At 45.9% G+C, this 21,018-nt stretch overlaps 2 protein-coding genes across 4 annotated transcripts in view; both read right to left on the bottom strand.

Moving 5' to 3' along the window:
- Positions 1-2,336, bottom strand: part of LOC116984787 (39S ribosomal protein L23, mitochondrial-like) — a 38,226-nt gene extending 35,890 nt beyond the window's left edge. For both annotated transcript variants that reach the window (XM_033039159.1, XM_033039161.1), the window contains exon 1: positions 2,253-2,336. In XM_033039159.1, coding sequence (XP_032895050.1) covers positions 2,253-2,269 — 17 coding nt within the window. In that variant the 5' untranslated portion in view covers positions 2,270-2,336. The remainder of the gene's footprint in view (positions 1-2,252) is intronic.
- Positions 2,337-9,086: 6,750 nt separating this feature from the next.
- Positions 9,087-18,642, bottom strand: LOC116984788 (cell cycle exit and neuronal differentiation protein 1-like). 2 transcript variants are annotated; one of them, XM_033039163.1, is made up of 2 exons: positions 18,457-18,642; positions 9,087-10,643 (listed from the first exon to the last, which is right to left on the bottom strand). In XM_033039163.1, the coding sequence occupies exon 2, from the start codon at positions 10,482-10,484 to the stop codon at positions 10,098-10,100; it is 387 nt and encodes a 128-aa protein (XP_032895054.1). In that variant the 5' UTR covers positions 10,485-10,643; positions 18,457-18,642; the 3' UTR covers positions 9,087-10,097. The 2 variants fall into 2 exon arrangements, with proteins under 2 accessions (XP_032895054.1, XP_032895053.1); XM_033039162.1 differs by having other exon boundaries at positions 9,087-10,529; positions 18,457-18,641.
- Positions 18,643-21,018: the final 2,376 nt, after the last annotated feature.

Consider the following 21,018-nt stretch of genomic DNA (forward strand, 5'->3'; position numbering starts at 1 on the left):
AGTTCCATTGACAAAATACTGCACAAGCATAGTAAATATCTGCAACTTGCGTTCCTCAGGACGCAATTGATAATGCAGTTAAAATACCTGAAACTGAATGGCATTTTCAATGAACCTATGAAAAGATTGACCACGGTATGACTACAAAAGGACTCTGCTTTGCCCATAACAACATTGGGTCTGAAGATGTACACGAAAAGCTGAACTAAGCGGGTCAGGCAGCGTCGCTGGAAAAAAGGGAATAGGTGACGTTTTAAGTCGAGACCCTTCTTCAGACTCAGACCTCGACCCAGAATGTCACCTATTCCTTTTCTCTACTGATACTGTCTGACCCGCTGAGTTACTTCAGCTTTTTGAGTCTTTCGGTTTAAACCAGCATCTGCAGTTCCTTCCTACACAAAAGATTGGGTCCAATGTTCTTATAGACGCATAAGAACACTGTAGTCCATTTGAACTTCAGTGTTCTCATGGGTTTTTGGTGCCAAACTCCATCAAGAATCCCCTTTATCTCAAGGGAAATGACTCATTTTGCCACTCTTGGGAGTGGCACACTTATATGTTAGAACAGGAAGGTTGAAACTAATATCGTATTTTTTCAGTTCTGTTTATTATTGTCATGTATACTGAGGTACAGTGAAAAGATTTTGTTTGCGTGCTATCCAGTCAATGAAGACTATACATGAATACAATCAAGCCATCCACAGTGCACAGATAAAGGATAAAGAGTACTTTCAGTGCAAATATATAACATTGAAGTCCAATAAAGTCCGATTAACTGAACAAAGGTTGATTGTCAAGTAGTCTGTCCAATTTTATTCTAATGCTGCACCATAGAATTTTTAGCAACCATTATGTATGTATTCCAAACTACAGGTGCTGTCGGTACGGAGTTTGTACGGTCTCCCTGTGATCACATGGGCTTACTCTGGGTGCTCTGGTTTCCTCCAACATTCCAAAGGCGGACAGATTAATGGGTTAATTGGCTTTGGTAAAATTGTAAATTGTCTCTAGTGTGTACGATCGTGCTAGTGGTCGGTGTGGACTCCATGCTGTATCTCTAAAGTCTAACAAGGGATAAAGGGATAAAGGGAAAGGAGGGTCTCGACCCGAAACATCACCCATTCCTTTTCTCCAGAGATGCTGCCAGACCCGTTGAGTTACTCCATCTTTTTGTGTCAATCTTAGGAAGGGGCAGAATTGGGAGGGGGATGAGGGCAAAGTGTGGAGGGGAGGAAGGTCATGCCAACAAAGCTGCCCAACCATTTCAGTCGACTCAGGATATACTCTAACTTCCTCCCTTTGTTTTATTGAAAGTCCAATTTATAATGTAAATTCAATAGTGACGTAATATTTATATTCCTGATTTTTTTAATTTCAATGCATTTTACTTGGAAATAAACCCCCAAAATATGTTCAAAGTCGAACATGTCAAAAATGTTTCTTCACGGTATACCAAACGAGATATATTTAGGTCTTGTTTTAAAACAGTACACAGATCAGTTGATGTCTAGTAAAAAGTTCGTCAGTCTCCAAAAATGGACTATCACCCCATTCACCAGGAGAGCCCGGCAAATACAGGGCTCCCAGAGAGTAGGCCTGAGCTTTAATGGACCAGGATGGGGAAGGGAGGCATTGCTGGGAGACTCCGAGATCTTAGTCTCTGCGCAGGGAAAGGACCATTAGTAGAGAGGGGCAGGGGATGAGGTGAGGAACAGAGGGGGATGGAGGGCAGTGGAGCAGAGTATGGGATGGAAAAGAGGAAAGGGAGGACAGGACATGGAGGGGGAATGCAGGACGGGATGGGTGTGAGAGAAGAGGTGACGGGAGAACTGGAACGGGAATGAGGGAGGGATGACGGGATGGAGGAAGGAAGGAGGATAGGTGGAGGGAGGGTAGACGGGAATAGGGCAGGAATAGGGCAGGATGGGGGGGGGAGGGAGTGAGTGGGTATGAGTGGCAGTGCAGGACAGCAAGAGGGGGAGAGACTGCATGGGGACGGGGACGGGGAGGGGAGGGAGGGAGGCAGGAGGATGGTAGCGGCTAGAGGAAGGGAACAACTGGGGGAGGGAGTGAGTGGAGGTTGGGATGTGGGGGAGACGAGGCGTAAATAGGGGAGATGTGGGGGTAGAGACGGACGGGGAGATTTGGTTTGACCTTCACCGGTCGCCATCGCCAAACTGCAGGCCTCCCCTCCCGGATCCGTCCGCCTGCAGCGACAGCGACCGCCCCCACCCCGAGCCCCGGTCACTCACATCACCCTCCGCGCCATCGCGTCGCAGCTTCCCCGGCCTCGACCCCGACCGTCCGCACCCACAGCGCCACTAGCGGCACCAGCCCCACCCCGCACCCACAGCGCCCCTAGCGGCCCCAGCCCCACCCCGCACCCACAGCGCCCCTGGTGGCCATAGCCGTCCGCACCCACAGCGCCCCTAGCGGCCCCAGCCCCACCCCGCACCCACAGCGCCCCTGGCGGCCCCGACCGTCCGCACCCACAGTGCCCCTAGCGGCACCAGACCCACCCCGCACCCACAGCGCCCCTGGTGGCCACAGCCGTTCGCACCCACAACGCCCCTGGCGGCCCCAGCCCCACCCCGCACCCACAGCGCCCCTGGTGGCCACAGCCGTCCGCACCCACAGCGCCCCTGGCGGCCCCGACCCCGGCCCCACCCCACACCCACGGCGCTCCTGGCGGCCCCGGCCCCATCCGCACCCGCACCCACAGCGCCCCTGGCGGCACCAACCGCACCCACAGTGCCCTGGTGGCCCCAGCCCCACTCTGCACCCGCAGTGCCCCTGGCGGCACCAACGCTGCCCCGTACCCAGAGCGCCCTTGGCGGCGGCAGCTCCGCACCACGGCCCAGCGGGCATCTCCATTGCGCCGTATCTCCATCTTTTCCACTTTTTCAGCCAATCTCCCTTTCCTCCCTCCAAATCAATAATATCATAAGACAAAGGTGCAGAATTATGCCATTTGGCCCATCGAGTCTACCCCACCATTGAATCATGGCTGATAAATGTTCCCCTCTCTGGGAAAAACCCACGCGGTCACAGGGAGAACATGCAAACTCCACACAGACGGCACCCATGTCAGAATCGAACCTGGGTCTGTGAAGCAGCAGCTCTACCAGCTGTGCCGCTGCATTGCTCTTGGTCCTGCAGTTGTGTTTGCCTTCGTAATTTACAAAAGGTTTCTCTCAGGCTGCACCTTGTTGAGCCAAGTGCTTGATGCTCCAAGAACAACAGGAGGGTTATGTGGTGGCAGCAGGGCCTGGTGTGGAGCAAACCACTGAAGTACAGGACAACCGCTGTCCTTGAGGGCTGGCTTGTGTTGGACTGGCCTCCCTCAGTGAGATCCCACGGACAACAACGTGAGAACACTGGGGTAGTCTGATCTCCAATGGAGAGAACATGAACCAGATTCCACAGAGGTCTCATCTGCTCTCTTTGAAGCTATTATTTATTCCCATCCAGGATGGCAGTGGCGCAGCTGTAGAGTTGCTGCCTTACAGCACCAAAGACTTGGGTTTGATCCTGACTATGGGTGATGTCTGTACAGAGTATGTACGTGCTCCCTGTTACTGCTTGGGCTTTCTCTGGCTGTTCCAGTTTCTTCCCACATTCCAAGAAGTGCAGGTTTGTAAGTTAATTGGCTTCCGTAAATTATCCCTTGTGTGCATGATAGAACTAGTGTATGGGTGTTCGCTGGTCACCAAGGACTCGGTGGACCAAAGGGCCTGTTTCCAGGCTTTGTCTCTAAACTAAACGATGCCATACTTTATGCAACGGATGGAAAGATGTGGATCATGAGCAGGTAGAATGGATTAGATTAATTGGCATCATGCTTGGCGCAGGCATTGTGGACCAAAGGGCCTGTTCCTGTACAGCACTGTTCTATAGCTTAAGTTAACATTTGAAAGTTGGCATTTCCAGCAGAGAGGCCTCACCCACTAGTGCACTGGGGAAAAGTCATCAGCCAGATATAATAAATCTGTTTCTTTCTCCACAGACACCACCTATTGGCTATTCATGTACAGTGCATTCAGAAAGTATTCAGATCCCTTCACGTTTTCCACATTTTGTTATGTTACAGCCTTATACTAAAATGGTTTAAATTCATTTTTTGATCATCAATCTACATACAACACCCCATAATAAAAAAGCAAAACAGGTTTCTAAATTTTTGCAAAGTAATTAAAACGAAATAACTGAAATATCACATTTACATAAGTATTCAGACCCTTTACTCAGTACTTTGTTGAGGCACCTTCGGCAGCGATCACAGCCTCAAGTCTTCTTGAGTATGACGCTACAAGCTTGGGGCACCTGTATTTGAGTAATTTCTCCCATTCTTCTCTGCAGATCCTCTCAAAGTCTGTCAGATTGGATGGGGAGCGTCGATGCATAGTTATTTTCAGGTCCCTCCAGAGATGTTCGATCGGGTTCAAGTAGGAGTTGATATGCGCCATAATCAATCTCTCAAAGCACTTTATCACCACAGACGATAGTGCCACTGGTCGATAGTCATTGAGGCACTTCACCTTGCTCTTCTTGGGCACTGGTATTATTGATGCACTTTTAAAGCAGGTGGGAACCTCAGACCTCAGAAGTGAGAGGTTGAAAATGTCCGTAAAAACTCCAGCCAGTTGGTCCGCACAGGTTTTTAAGAACACGACCGGGTATGCCATCAGGTCCAGGTACTTTCCGAGGGATCACCCCCAAAGGATCTTCTGACACCGTCCTCTGCGACTGTGACTGAAATACCGTCACGGCAAATGGGGGCTCGGGAAGGCACATCAGTGTTCTCCCTATCAAATCGTGCATAAAACACATTGAGCTTGTCGGGGAGTGATGCTTCGCTGACAATTGAGCTGCCTCCTGATTGATGGCATTCAAGACCTGCCACAGTTGCCGAACATCCGATCTCTCTGTACTTTGCACTGTTCATCTTTCCCTCGATCCTGACTAATCTCCCAGTTCCTGCCACTGAAAAACATCCCCACAGCATGATGCTGCCTCTACCATGCTTCACCGTAAGTATGGTATTGGCCAGGTGATGAGCCTGGTTTCCTCCAGATGTGACGCTTGGCATTCAGGCCAAAGAGTTCAATATTGGTTTCATCAGAGAATCCTGTTTCTCATGGTCTGAGAGCCCTTTAGGTGCCTTTTGGCAAACTCTAAGCGGGCTGTCTTGTGCCTTTTACTGAGGAGTGGGTTCCTTCTGGCCACTCTACCATAAAGGTCTGATTGGTGGAGTGCTGCAGATATGGTTGGCCTTCTGGAAAGTTCTCCCATCTCCACAGAGGAAGCCTGCAGCTCTGTCAGAGTGACCATCGGGTTCTTGGTCACCTTCCTGACCAAGGCCCTTCTCCCCCGATTGCTCAGTTTGGGCGGGCGGCCAGCTCTATGAAGAGTACTGGTGGTTCCAAATTTCTTCCATTTAAGAATGACGGAGGCCACTGTGCTCTTCGGGACCTGTAATGCTGCAGAAATTGTTTCACACCCTTCCCCAGATCTGTGTCTCAACACAATCCTGTCTCGGAGGTCTACGGACAATTCCTTCGTCTTCATGGCTTGGTTTTTATGCTGACACGCACTGTCAACTGTGGGACTTTATATAGACAGGTGTGTGCCTTTCCAAATCATTTCCAATCAATTTAATTTACCACTGGTGGACTCCAATCAAGTTGTAGAAACATCTCAAGGATAATCAATGGAAACAGGATGAACCTAAGCTTAATTTTGAGTGTCATAGCAAAGGGTCTGAATGCTTATGTAAATGTGATATTTCAGTAATTTATTTTTAATTCTAAATACCTATTTTCACTTCTTTATTCTGGGGTATTGTGTGTAGATGGATGATTTAAAAAAAAATGAATTTAATGCATTTTAAAATAAGGCTTTATTTAGAATAAAGGGGAGGTCATTTAAGACTGAGGTGAGAAAAAACCTTTTCACCCAGAGAGTTGTGAACTTATGGAATTCCCTGCCACAGAGGGCAGTGAAGGCCAAGTCACGGGATGGATTTAAGAGAGAGAGCTCTAGGGCTAGTGGATTCAAGGGATATGGGGAGAAGGCAGGCATGGGTTATTGATAGGGGGCGATCAGCCATGATCACAATGAATGGCGGTGCTGGCTCGAAGGGCGGAATGGCCTCCTCCTGCACCTATTTTCTATATTTCTATGTTTCTAAGGCTGTAACATAACAAAAAGTGGAAAAAGTGAAGGGGTCTGAATACTTTCTGAATGCACTGTATTTTCAATTTTTATTTCACATTTTCAATATTACTGTATGTTTCTGATTTACTGAGTGCTATGTACTGATTTGAAACAGTTGATAGACACAAAATGCTGGAGTAACTCAGCGGGACAGGCAGCATCTCTGGAGAGAAGGAATAGGTGACGTTTCGGGTCGAGAATTTTCTTCAGTCAGTTGTCTTCTGCTTAGAACAGCTTAGCACAGCACGGGGACAGGCCCTTTGACCCATTATGTTCCCATTGAACATGATGCCGTTCAACTAATCTGCTCTGCGTGTACAAAATCCATATCCCTCCAAGCCCTGCTTATCCATGTGCCTATCCAAAAGCTTCAAAAACCATTATGGTATCTGCCTCCTCCACCACCACAGCTGGCAGCATGTTCCAGACACCCACCACCAAAGATCTTATAGCGGAGCTATAAGATCTTTGCCCACCACACTCTGTCAAAAAACTTGCCCTGCATGTTGCCCTTCCCACTTTAAAGCAGCCCCCTCTAGGTTTTGACATTTCCACCCAGGGATGGTCTACCCTTCTTTAATATCTTTGTTTATTCATTACTGAGACTTTGAGTGGTCCTGACCTACCATCTGCCTTCACCAACTAGAGAGCGGTTCTGACGTACCCTCTATCTCATTGAAGACCCTCGTTCTATCTTTAATCGGACATCACAGGACCTTATCTTGCTCTAAGGGGAAGTTATTCCCTTTGTCCTGTATCTGTACACTCTAGACGGTTTGATTTTGTTTTGTTTAATTTAGTTGAGTGATACAGCGCGGAAACACGCCCTTCGGCCCACCAAGTCCAACCTGACCAGTGATCCTTGAACACTAACACTATCTTACACACTAGGGACAATTTACAACCAAAGTCAATTAACCTACAAACCTGCACATCTTTGTAGTGTGGGAGGAAACCAGAGCACCCTGAGAAAACCCAATGGTTACAACGTACAAACTCTGTACAGTCAGCATTCATAGTCAGGATCGAACCTGGTCTCTGGCGCTGTAAGGTAACAACTCTATCGCTATGCCACCATGATTTTAATCGTGTATAATCTTTCTGCTGACTGGATAATCTTTCATGTATAATCTTTCTGCTGACACGCAAAAACAAAGTATTTAATTGTACCTCGGGAGACGTGACAATAAACTAAACTAAACAAAACTATACTGAACATTACTGCAGGTCAATATTCTTCCCTCTTCTTGAGAAGATGGTGTGTGCCATATTTTTGAACCACTGTAGTACCTGTTGTAAAAGTCTTTCCACAATGACGTTGCAATACTGAAAGAAGATGAATGATCAGCAAAATATATCTAAGTTACAATGTCATGTAGACATTTGAGGGGGAGATGGTGGTGTTTTCTGAGATTTCAATGTTGTGTGCTTGTGAATTACTACTATAAATCAATTAATTAATTAATTAATTAATTGAAATATGAGATTACAATAAAATTATAAAAATATAAAATTTTGAGAGGCAAAGATTGAACAATCAGAACCTTTCTCCCAAAGTGTAAATGTCGAACATTAGGGGGTATAACCTTAAGATGAGAGGGGTAGTTTTTACACAGAGAGTGGTTGGGGCCGGGAATATATTGCCTGGGGTAGTGGAAGAGGCAGATATGATAGTAGTGTTTAAGAGGATTTTAGATAGGCACATGGCAGTTGCAGAGGGATATGGATCATGTACAGACAGATGAGATCAGTTGAATTTGCCATCATGTTTGGCACAAACATTGTGGGCCGAAGGACCCATACCTGTGCTGTACTGTTCTGTGGTCTTTGTACCTAAGGAACTTTAGCGAGTCTGAAGAAAGGTCCCGACCCGGATCAGCGCTTATCCAAGTCCTTCAGAGATGCAGCCTGATCCACTGAGTTACTCCAGCACTCTGCTCTACACATGCTTCCCGCACCTTGTGTCTCCATTTTAGTGAGTTGCGGCTGCGCACCTTGTAGATGCTTTATACTGTTTACATAGTGGGTGTACCACGCGGTGGCTTATAGATGTTCAATAGTGGAAGGCTTGTCCATTAAACAGTTTGTTCTGTTCTGCATGGCATATATATTCTCATGACACAGAGGGAGCCCATTCAGCCCATCAGGTGCATGCCAGTTCCCAGCAGAGCAATCCAATCAGTCCCTTATTCCCCCTCTCCTTATTTCTTTGCCCCCCCCCCCGCTAACTTATTCACTCTCACCTTCCCCCCTTTGTATCTTAGATTCAAATTAGCTAAACTTAGCAATCACTTAGCTAAATCAAGTGGTGAATTATAGTAGCCAAATAACTTTTCACTGTACCTCGGTACACGTTTACTTTAGAGATGCAGTGTGGAAACAGGCCCTTCGGTCCGTGTGGACCAGCGATCACCCTGTACACTAGCACTATCCTACACCCTATGGACAATTTTCAATTAACAGAAGCCAATTGAGCTAAAAACCTGCACGTCTATGGAGTGTTGGCGGAAACCGGAGCACCCGGAGAAAACCCACGCCTTCACCGGGCGATCACACAAACTTTGTACAGACAGCACGCTTGGTTAGGATTGAACCGAGGTCTTTGGTGCTGGAAGACAGCAACTCTACCGTTGTGCCACTGTGCTGCCCACGTGACAATAATAAACCTTAGTCTACAAATCTGCAGCAATAACACGTGTAGGGCCCCAGACCTGAAACGCCTCTATGGAAGTGTTTCCCTTTCTATAGACACTGCCTAAGTGGTTTGCAGTATTTTCTCTTCATGTTACACATCAACTCAAACTTGGCGGCAGCGCATCACATTCAACTTTCGGAAATGTTATTTTATTTAATGACATTCCTCGGACCAATTGGGTAGTCAGACATTGAAATCCGACCAATAGTTTATTATGTACAGAATAAAGAATACATAGTCCACATACAGCACATCCGTTAGGCAACCTTACTGTCCACATACAAGTGGATACAACACCTAAAATAACAAGCAGTGTCCAGAGTATATGAGTAAACGAGGGATGGGAACATTAGCAGCAGCCTGGGTCACAGCTATTCTAACTATTATCAACTTCCAACTAGTAATTTGTTTTCTTTTTAAACATAACTTTTATTGCATGTATACGCTTGTTTTAAGTCAAAGTAAATGTGACACCATCATTTGAATTAAATACTACCGTGGGCCCAAGAACAAATCACACAGAGCATCTACTAGTAAATCCTAGAAGGAATGGGAAGTTCGGGGTGAACTTGGTTTTATTGCTGCCACCATTTTGTTCTCTTTCTACCGACTGTGTTGGAGCTTCAGTTTGTCACCTCCATCCAATTCAAAAGTATTTTGTTTTGTGGGGGTTGCTATCACTGACAATAATAGCAAGGGTCAAACGAAAGAGGGATGTGTGTGTATGCTAGAAGAGCCCAGGGGATAAAAATTTGGCTTGCATGCTGCTGAAATGCGTCTTAATTTATTCGCTACAAGAGAATGGAATAGCTTTATAAGGCTTCCTATGAGATAAACACTCAACACTTAAAAGGGAACGGGGAGGGGGGGAGGTCTACAGTGTGTTATCATCTTCAGTGGGAAGCTAGCATGGGAACAAGAGTGGTCCGTTCAACACTGCCATAGGCCTTGCGGAAAGGTGGGGATGGAGGGGTGGGAGTGGAGAGTCAACCTTTACAATATACAAGTTAATCCAAAATGTTCTGCAATGCGTATGGACACTGTGAGTTAAATACAATCACGTTGAACCAAGATTATAGTGGTGAGCAGAGTTGTACAAGTACTAGTTCAGGAGCGAGAAGATATTCGCCAATGTACACACATGCAGAAAATAACCGATATCAATATACAGTTTTATACATTTTCTTTATTTCTTGTGGAGGATGAAGATCACTCCAACCAGGATTGCCAGACCTGTGATGGCAACCCCTCCAAGTATGTACGGCTTCATATTCTCAAACAAGTTGCTGGGCTGACCTTCGGACGTTTCTTCCTTGGTGGCCTGGGTTTCAAGCTCTGGGTCTGCAGGCTTCTTGCCCTCCGTGCCGACGGCTGGTAGTGTCACTGAGCTGTCCGCTGCGGGCTTCGTTTCACTGGCCGCTGTAGCCTCAGTGGCCGCCTTCTTGGGAACATTTGTGGGCTCCGGTTGCTTGCCGGCAAACTCTTTCTTATCGGCAGCACCAGCGTTTATCTTTGAGGTGGCAGACTTGGGCGATTCTTTTGCTTCTACCTTGGATCTGTTTCTTGTTTCCATGGCTGGCTCCGAGCTCCCTTAGGCTGCTTCCCAGTATTTTCCAATCTACAAAGGCAAAATTATCAGACGGTCTTTTTAAAATGTATTCATTGTAAATGAACAGGTCTCCTTTTCTGTTCTCTCTTCAATTCTCACATTCCATTGTCTTGATGGAACAACCTTGAGAGAAGAGAAGACAGAGCAATCAATCACCACGTGAGCTTTCTATGGTAAAAGTTAAGGGAGGATTTAACAGGCGCGTTCAAAATTACAAGATTTATAAAGTAGGCAGAGCGAAGGAGATTAAAGGGAGTCGTGAACTCTGCCCGGTACATCACAGGTACTGACCTCCGCACCATCAAAAGGATTTACAGGAGGCGTGCCATAAAAAAGGCAGCCAATATCATTACAGACCCACACCACCCTGATCACACTTTCATTTCACTCCTACCGTTGGGAAGAAGGTATGGCAGTGTACAAAATCGTGAGATGAATAGATTGGTTAAACGCACAAATCTATCCCCAGAGTACAGGAATCGAGAAACAGAGGACATAGGTTTAAGGTGAGAGAGAAAAGATTTAATAGGAACCTGAGGGGAGATGTGGGCCAAATGCAGGCAGGTGGGGCATGTGTAGATGGGGCATGTTGGTTGGAGTGGGCAAGTCGGGCCAATGGGCCTGTTTTCTCGCTGTATGGCTCTATGACTCTCCATGACTCTAAGTCTGCAAACTATGACCACTGGGTTCAAGAATAGCTTCTTCCCGGAAACCAGGTGTCTCTTGAATACTACACAATAATACAATATACAATACAATACAATACAATATTTATTCATTGTCATTGAGGTTCAAATGAAACTCTGTTTCTACAGCCATACAAACAGAACAATTTCTACAAGACACACAAACAATTCAGTTCACACAAACATCCGTCACAGCGAATCTCCTCCTCACTGTGATGGAAGGCAAAGTCCAACGCTGCCGGGAGAGGTTCTGCGGAATTCCAGTGGGGGGGGGGGGGGGTTGTGAAGTGAGATAGAAAAAAGATCAAATTAACGTTCAAAAAAGAGCAACACCTGTCTGCCATTGAGTTGACAGAATTCTAGATTAATTCATTGGTAGAATACTTAACAATTAATACACAGTTTATACAGCCAGCGCTTTATTTGCTTTTTCTTTTTCACGAATGACCTTTGACAAATCCCATGATTCCTCGTGTTTTTCGGAATACCAAACTCGCTTATTATCTCTGTGTATTGTGTTTACAGACCTGTTAAGCTGCTGCAAGTAAGAATTTGATTGTTCCATTGTGGGGACACATGGCAATTAAACACTTCACTCATGACTAGATGAGGAGCAACATCTTTGCAATGAATTCTTGAATATGGCAGCAGAGAGAATGGTGAAAGCACACCTAGTGGCGACTTTCATAGGGAAACTGGGAGAAGCTTTCAAAGGGAAAGCGTGTGAGAAGAAACTGCAGATGCTGGTTTAGACTGAAGGAAGACGCAACATGCTGGAGTAACTCAGCGGGTCAGGCTACATCTCTGGAGAAAAGGAATGGGTGACGTATCAGGTTGGGACATTTCTTCAGACTGAAAGTAGAGGGGAGGGAACTAGAGGTAAGAAAACAGCAGAACAATAAGTGCCGGCAACAGATGACCAAGGAAGGGCGGATGGAGCCCATAATGGCCCACTGACTGGGGAAGAGGTGATGACGAAGGGATCCAGGGATGCAAACAGTGGAACTAGTAGGATGACTAGGGTGGGGGAGGGACGGAGAGAGAGGGAATGCAGGGGTTACTTGAAATTAGAGAAATCAATATTCATGCCACTGGTAGACAAAAATGCTGAAGAAACTCAATGGGTGAGGCAGCATCTATGGAGCAAAGGAAATAGGCAATGTTTCGGGCTGAAACCCTTCTTCCAGTTTCTCCAGCATTTTTGTCTACCTTCGATTTTCCAGCATCTGCACTTCCTTCTTAAACATTCATACCACTGGGTTGTAAACGGCCCAAGTGAAATATGAGTCGCTGTTCCTCCAATTTGCATGTGGCCTCACTCTGACAGTGAAGGAGGTCCAGGACATAAAGGTCAGGAGATTGCCTAGGCCAAGGCGGACTGCATGTAAGTGTTTAGCAAAGCGATCGCTTAGTTTGCACTTGGTCTCGCCAAAGGGAATGGGGAAGGTCTTTCAAAGGGCAACGTTTTGTCGTCACTGGGCCTTGTGACCTCCTGTGATACCAGATACTGCCACACGTGCGTGCTTTGCCCATATATGTCAGGGTCAGCCTCAGCTCCCTGCAACAGGGTCACTCAGGTTGCTCCCTGCCCTATCACTCAGCCTACTGCTCACAACTATCTTGAGGAGGTCACCAGATTTCTACATGCAAGGACAGAAGATTTCCTCTGCTTTTCCTTTAGCCTACAGTAGGGGCCAATGTGATTGCAATAGTCTAGCATTAGATAGACAAAAGTGCTGGATTAATTCAGCTGGTCAGGCAGAAAATGGATAGGCAGCGTTTTGAGTCGGGAACTTTCTTCACACTGATTGTAGGGGGTGGGGGCGTGAGGGTTAACTGACTTTTAATGAAGAGTGAGGGGAACAAGGGGGAGGGGAGCGTCTGTTGAAGTCAACTAAGATTAGAGAATTCAACGGTCATACTACTCGGTTGTAAGCTAGCATCTACAGTTCCTTTATGTTATATAATAGTCCAGCTTTGTAGGCTTTGCCGAGGTGCAGACATTCAGGACTTCATTCTCCTCTTCGTAGAGAACCTCTGGAAACTACTTACAAGTGGCAGTGGTCCTGAAGAACATCTGTGTCCATCCACAAAGCGACATGGTGGCACAGTGGTAGAGCTGCCACCTTACAGCGACAGAGACACGGGTTTGATCCTGTCTGTACGGAGTTTGTACGTTCTCCCCATGACCTGCGTGGGTTTTCTCCGGGTCCTCCGGTTTCCTCCCACACTCCAGAGACGTACAGGTTTGTAGGCTAATTGGCATCGGTAAAATTGTAAATTGCCCCGCGTGTGTAGGATAGTGTTAGTGTGCAGGGATCGTTGGTCGGTAGGAATTCAGTGGGCCAAAGGGCCCGTTTCCACGCTGTATCTCTAAATTAAAATAAAGCGCATGCCTCCGATGGGAGCTATTATTCACCAACCCCATGGAGGTGCCTTTGAAGCTCCCAACCCCTGCTCTCATTGCAGCGTTCATTCTTCTTTAGCTGCTCTCCCTTGTAGTCTCTGGAAGATCTGCTACATCTTGACATCTGGGTGACATCAATATTTCAAGAGCATTGTGCCAAAACCAACAATATCAGTTTCAATGTGGAAAACCAATAATTTGGATCCTTACTCATTACAGATCTTTCTTTTTCTTCAGTGAGACCAGTTCAACTTTAATTGAGTTTAGTTTAATGTGTTATTGTCACGTGTACCGAGGTATAGTAAAAGGTTTGTCTTAACGTGCTATCCTGTCAAAAAGAAGACTATCCATGAATGCAATCAAGTCATTCACAGAGCACAGATAAAAAATAAAGGGTATACCCTCGGTGCAAGATATACCATTGAAGTCCGATAAAGTCCGATTAAAGATAGTTCAAAGGTCTCCAATGAGGTAGATGGGTCAGGACCACACTCTAGCTGATGAGAGGACTGTTCAGTTTCCTGATAAGAGCTGGGAAGAAACTCTTCCTGAATTTGGAGATGTGCGTTTTCAAACTTCTGTACCTCTTGCCCGGTGGGAGAGGGGGGGAAGAGTGAGTGCCCGGTGGGAGAGGGGGGGAAGAGTGAGTGCCCGGTGGGAGAGGGGGGGAAGAGTGAGTGCCCGGTGGGAGACTGGTCCTTGATTATGCTGGTGACCTTGCTGAGGCAATGTGAATTGTAGATGGAGTCAATGGAAGGAAGGTTGGTTTGTGTGATGGTCTGGGCTATGTCCACAGCCAGTCTTATTCTTCACTGCTGTGAAAACTGTATGATGGTGACCCACGATGCCATTTTAATCTTAAGGAACCATTTGCAGGCCCCAGACTATTAAGCTCATACACTCATAAATGATAAGAGCAGAATTAGGCCATTCAGCCCATTGAGTCCACTCCACCATCCAATCAAGGTTGATCTATATTTCCTTCTCAACCCCATGCTCCTGCCTTATCCCATAACCTTCGATACCCTTATTAATTAAAAATGTCAATCTCCGCTTTAAAAATATCCAATGACTTTTCCTCCACTGCCGTCTGTGGCAATGAATTCTACAGATTCACCACCCTCAGACTAAAGAAATTCCTCCTCATCTCCTTTCTAAAGTTATGTCCTTTTATTCTGAGTCTGAGCCCTCTGGTCCTAGACTCTCCCACTAGTGGAAACATCTTCTCCACATCCACCCTATCCAGGCCTTTCAGTATTTGGTAAGTTTCAATGAGCCCCCACTCCCCCCCCGTTAAAAAGGGTAAATAAGTCTGATTTAGGTTAAGGTTCATTACCGTGTATAATGGCACAATGAAAAGCTTTTGTTATAGGGGGAAACAAAACAAGGTAATGTTCATTGTGACTTTCATCTGGGCCTCATTGCTGAATATTCTAAGGATCGGCTACTTGGCCTCGCAAACTAACATCCAACCCACTAGTTGGTTCTCACTCAATGAATTGAAGTGAGAGCTTGTCATCGCTGTGGGGGTGATTTAAATTATGCACCGAGACTCCTGCTTTCTAACCAGGCGTCTAACAAGGATGACTAATGTAGAATAATTCACATCCCACAGTATACTCATGGATCATATGATGTGCAGTCAGCTAACATGCTTGGGTGAAATTCATGGAACGTATAAAAATAAGCTTGTATAAGACTACGGTAAACTGGTCCCAGTGAAGATTATTCATAACAACTGTGTGTTTTGGGGACCAGTGTAGTTCCAATTCCAGGCCTCCCTTCCATTGACTCCATCTACACTTCACACTACCTCGGCAAAACCGCCAGCATAATCAAGGACCAGTCTCACCCCGGTCACTCCCTCTTCTCCCCTCTCCCATCAGCGCACGATGGCAGCCTCGCCAACAGTCTGTCTATCTTTTCGTCGTTTTTTTGTTATTTTTAGTGTGTTTCAAAAGTATGTGTTAATGTTTTCTGGTTTGTTTTATGTGGGGGTGGGGGAGGGGGTCGGGGGAAACTTTTTTTCAATCTGTTACCTTGCCGGAGATGCAATTGTTTTCCGGATCATATCTCCAGTCACTCTGCGGCCTAACATCATGGCGCTGGCGGCCTTGCTCGGGACTGACTTTGAGCCCCACCGTGGGGACGTGGACATGGACTTACCATTGAAGCCGATCCCTTGCCTGGGATCGACGCTCCAACCGCAGCCTGCGGATTTCACCATCAAGGAGATCGCAGTCTCGGGTTGAGACCGATGTCAGGAGCTCCAAACTACGCAGAAGGTTTCGACCAGCCCCGACCTGGGGTCAGATCACCCGGCGCGGGGGAGCTGTGATTCCCCCCCATGCAGGAGCTTGATCGCCCCGACGCAAGGGTCCAAACGCCGCCGGCTACGGGAGCCAAGATCGTCCCGTCAACGGAAGGCTCGAGGCCCCTGATCGCGGGAGAACAAAGAAGGGAAGAGATCGAACTTTTTTCTCTGTCCATCACAGTGAGGAATGTGGAGGAGTCACTGTGGTGGATGTTTATGTTAAAATGTATTTTGTGTGTTCTGTTGCTTTTTATTGGTATGACTATGGCAAATGAAATTCCTTGTATGTTGCAAAACATACTTGGCTAATAAAGTATGACGATTATGATCAGGCAGGAGGTACAGAAGTTTGAAAATACATACGTCCAGGTTCAGGAACAGTTTCTTCAACTGAACGGCCATCTCATCAGCTAGAGTGTGGTCCTGACATCCTATCTACCTCATTGGAGACCTTTGAACTATCTTCAATTGCACTGAATGTTGTACCCTTTATTTGTGCATTTTAGACTTTAGAGAAAAACAGTGGAAACATGCCTTTCGGCCCACCGAGTCCGCGCCGACCAGCGATCACCCCATACACTAGCACTATCCTTGACACTAGGGACAATTTACGATTTATAGAAGCCAATTAACCTACAAACCTGCATGTCTTTGAAGTGTGAGAGGAAACCAGAGCACCCGGAGAAAGACCACGTGGTCACAGTGAGAATGTACAAACTTCGTACAGACAGCACCCATAGTCAGGATCGAACCCGGGTCTCTGGCGCTGTAAGGCAGCAACTCTACTGCTGCGCCACTGTGCCGCCAATGTGCACGGCTTGATTATATTCATGTATAGTCTTTTCTTTGCTGGATAACAAGCAAACAAAAGCTTACCGACACATTAATTTGAGTTGTGGCTGGTTAGTTAATTGCTGCAACCATTGCAACCAGCAGCGGAACTCATTGCCACAGACGGCTGCGGAGGAAAAGTCAATGGATATTTTTAAGGCGGAGATTGACAAATTCTTGTTTAGTAAAGGTGTCAGGGGTTATGGGGCGGAGGCAGTAGAATGGGGTTGAGAGGGAAAGATAGATCAGCCATGATTGAATGGTGGAGTAGACTTGATTGGCCGAATGGCCTAATTCTGCTCCTTGGACTTGAATTTATGAACTATTTTGGTGTGTTTCCCATCAGGCAGGATTAGATTTGCCTTCAGGATCCAGCCCAATGTCATACTCTGATCTCTGCTAATGCTCATAGCACAGGGGATTGCAAGATAATTAGCGACTGCGAAACAAAAAAGGGCCTGGTCCCTAGCAACCAGTTCCACTTTGGCTGTTTACAGTTTGCAGGCCGCCCCTCTTAACAAAGGCATTTGGTGCCGGAGGAATACAATAAACCAGCTGACAAACGCTGGTGTCAGCCTGACCCATGAACCCAGCAGCTTGACGGGGACAACATTTTAACTCAGCCAGGCGAGAATTTAAAAATTAAATGCGACTTAAGACCTGGGCAATGGGGACAGGCAAGCTGCTCAAGGGAGTATCTTAAAATGACTCAATCATTTGGAATATCATCTGCGTTTACCAAATTTGATTTGATTCTATTCAGAGCCACGCAAACATCTCCTTCGCAACACACAGTCTGCTAATGTGTTAATGTTTGCTGAACTGTCTGGGAGACACTGCAAATGTAAGTGTGGTCCATTAAGCAATTTCCCCCGAGGATATCTTCGGTTTAAACCAGCATCTGCAGTTCCTTCCTAAGCAATTTTCCCCTGTGAGCTACAACCTTCAACCATCAGAGACACAGAGTCAGAGGCCCTCCCATGCCTATTGACATTCATTATTCATTGAGTAAAAAAGATCTCCAGCATTGTCTTTTTATCTCTCTCTTTCCTCCACTTCTCTCAATCCTCAAATCGCCATGATCTGGGCAGCAATATTGATCCTGAAATCGCCCCTATAATGGAACCCAGGCATTCAAGGTCAAGTCCAGAAACAGTGAGGACAAACACCCCAGCAGCTTTAGAAAGGTCATTTGACAGGCAATTTAAAAAGAAAATTCTGTTGAGTTTCCTCTTTGCACGTAACAAGGTGGGAAGGATTGATTTTTACTTCAAATTAAATGAGCATCCTCCCAAAATTAATCAACGTAATGTATTTAAAAAAATTAAACTGCCTTAAAATCTGCACTGTGGAAGAAAAATAAGCTTGCCACAAACACATTGTGAAGAAATAAATTATTTGGAGTATGATTTGCATTGTAATGATTGTCCTGAAGGACCCTGCTTCTGACTGTCTTCATACAGAGGGGTTTTAGATTTTATTTGAGGCTTAATCCATGAAACGCCCCCCCCCCCCCCCCCCCCCCCCCACCCACCCACAGAACGACTGCTTTTGTGTGGGGATAAAACAGCCAGACCTCAGCAAGCTATGTCCCATCCATTCAAATCTGAAGACAATGCAATGCAGTTCCCCACCATCGCCAGGCATCGGGCAAGTTAAATGCTTTTTGCCGATTATTTCTTAAGTAAGTCAACCTACCTTCTCGTTTCTGCTTAGCCTTTCCTTCAGGTTCTCTGGGATCAAATCATTCGACTCGTTCTCTGCTGCAACCCAGTGACGCCCACGGCCGTTCTACCTCACTGCAAAAGAAGCTGGCCTGCCATCTAAAGATGCTGCACCAATATCGTCGAGATGGGAAGGAGGCAGTATATTGGAGAGCCAGCTATGTGCTGGAAAATTTGGAACCTACCATTCTCACACTCGTGTGGGTGAATACAACAACAATGACCAATTTTATTGCTAAAAATCATAATTATGTCATTGTGAATACTAAATATGTATTGCCCCCAAAATTATAAGCATTCTTCATTTTGTCAGCTACTTCCAAATATTGGATAGAACCTTATTTTGGACCACTGCTTGTAATTTCTCAAGGTCACTGTGAACAGTTACAAGATTGCAGAAGTGCAGTCATATTCCAGTTGATTTCTGGGATAGTGGATGACTCATGCCCCAGGCAGTAATTTACAGGCAGCAGTGCAGTATCTTAAACAGTATTTTACAAATAACTTGCACAGTATCTTACACATTCATTTTTCGTTTGAGACATTCAAAGGCAAGAATAAGCCCAATTAAAAACATCGTAGACATTGTGCATTGAAATCAAGGCTAAATTATTTTTCTATTGAAGAAAAATTGTCAGGTTAAAAAATTTAGTTTACATACACTCTAATCTGCACTCAATATCTTTCCCTTTGCTTTACCTTTTGTAATTGAGTTTGGTTTGATTGTATTTATGTATAGTATTATCTGATTTGATTGGAAAGCATGCAAGACAAAGGTTTTCACTGTAGCTCTGTACACATGACAATAATAAACCTAAACTTGGGTCGAAACAGTGGCGCAGCTGGTTTAGCTGTTGCTCACATTGCCAGAGACCCATGTTCGATCCTGACCTCGGATACTGTCATCTCACATCAGAGACATGGAGTTTGCATGTTCTCCCTGTGGCTGGGTTTCCAGCAGGTGCATCTGTTTCCTCCCACATCTCAAAGATGTGCAGGGTTGGCCTCTGCAAATTGCTCCTAGTGTGTAAGGTAGTAGATGTGAAAGTCCATGAACATATAACTCATGTGGACGGGTGATCGATGGTTGTCGTGGGCTTGATGGGCTGAAGGGCATGTTTCCATGCTGTATCTCTAAACCTAAACATAAAATCTTGGCAATAAGTGTTTGAAATATCCTTTTATTTGCACTCAGCAGGAAGACAGTCTCTGTGGAGAGAGAGAAGCAGACTTAATGTTTCAGATCAAAAACTTCACTTCACAACTGAGACCTTCAACCTGAAAAATTAATTGTTTCTCTTTCCACACATGCTAGGGGCCACACAGTGGCACAGCAGTAGAGTTGCTGCTTTACCGCACCAGAGACCCGTGTTCGATCCTGACTACAGGTGCTGTCTATATTGAGTTTGTACATTCTCCCTGTGACCGTGTGGGTTTTCTCCCCCGCCTTCAAAGACATTCAGGTTTGAAGGTTAATTGACTTAATGTGTAAAATTGTACTTTGTCCCTTGTGTGTAGGATATTGCTGGTGCACAGGGTGAGCACTGGTCAGCACAGATTCGGTGGGCCGAAGGGCCTCTTTCCAAACAATATTTGTAAAGTCTAAAGTAAAGTGAAACCAATGTTGCACAACAGGTTCGGTGTTTCTGGGCATTCTTTGTTTCCGTAACAGATTTCCACCATCTTCAGTTTATCTATAATTTGTGTATTCATCCCCTCTGGAATAACCACACAACTCATTTGAATATTCTCTTGGGTATTTTTTCATTGCAGTTTTACTGGTTTCGTCCACGGAATGTTTAGTGGTATACATTTTGTTAAATTATTTTCCAAATTTAAACATTGGAGGCAAGGGTCACATTACTTGCTTGTCATTCACTGCCCTTGACAGCCCACGTGGGTCACTGCCTGCTTGCACATTTGCAGCCCATCTGGTTTAGAGATACAGCTCAGAAACAGGCCCTTCACCCCCCCCCCCCCCTCCCCCACCCCCCACCCCCGAGTCAGTGCCAACCAGCAATCTCCATACACTAGCTCTATCCTACACACTAGAGGCAATTTACAATTTTACTGAAGCCAATTAACCTACAAACCTGAATGTTTTCAGAGTGTAGGAGGAAACCGGAGAACCAGGGGAAAACCCACGTGGTCACAGGGAGAATATACAAACTCCGTACAGACACCACCCATAGTCAGGATCGAACCTGGGTCTCTAGTGCTGCAAGACAGCAACTCTAACTCTGCGCCACTGTGCCGCCCAAATAAGTGAAACTGTAGGTGATGGATATAGATCCACTGATGATAAAAGAACAGCAATGGATCAGATCATCAACTGAAAGACCATCAACTCGATTTTAAAAATGCTCCTGGGTCTGCCCAAAAACTGTGGGTCTCCCCGCACCACAAGATATCCACCAGGGAATGTAATGTTGCTGTGCTGAAGGATGCACTGAAGGACGCACTGAAGGACGCACTGAAGGACGCACTGAAGTACGTGCTGTGGGACGCATTGAAGCTTGGTGCAGCCAAAGGCAAA

Source organism: Amblyraja radiata, chromosome 20, assembly GCF_010909765.2.
Source record: "Amblyraja radiata isolate CabotCenter1 chromosome 20, sAmbRad1.1.pri, whole genome shotgun sequence".
NCBI classification, from domain to species: Eukaryota; Metazoa; Chordata; class Chondrichthyes; order Rajiformes; family Rajidae; genus Amblyraja; species Amblyraja radiata.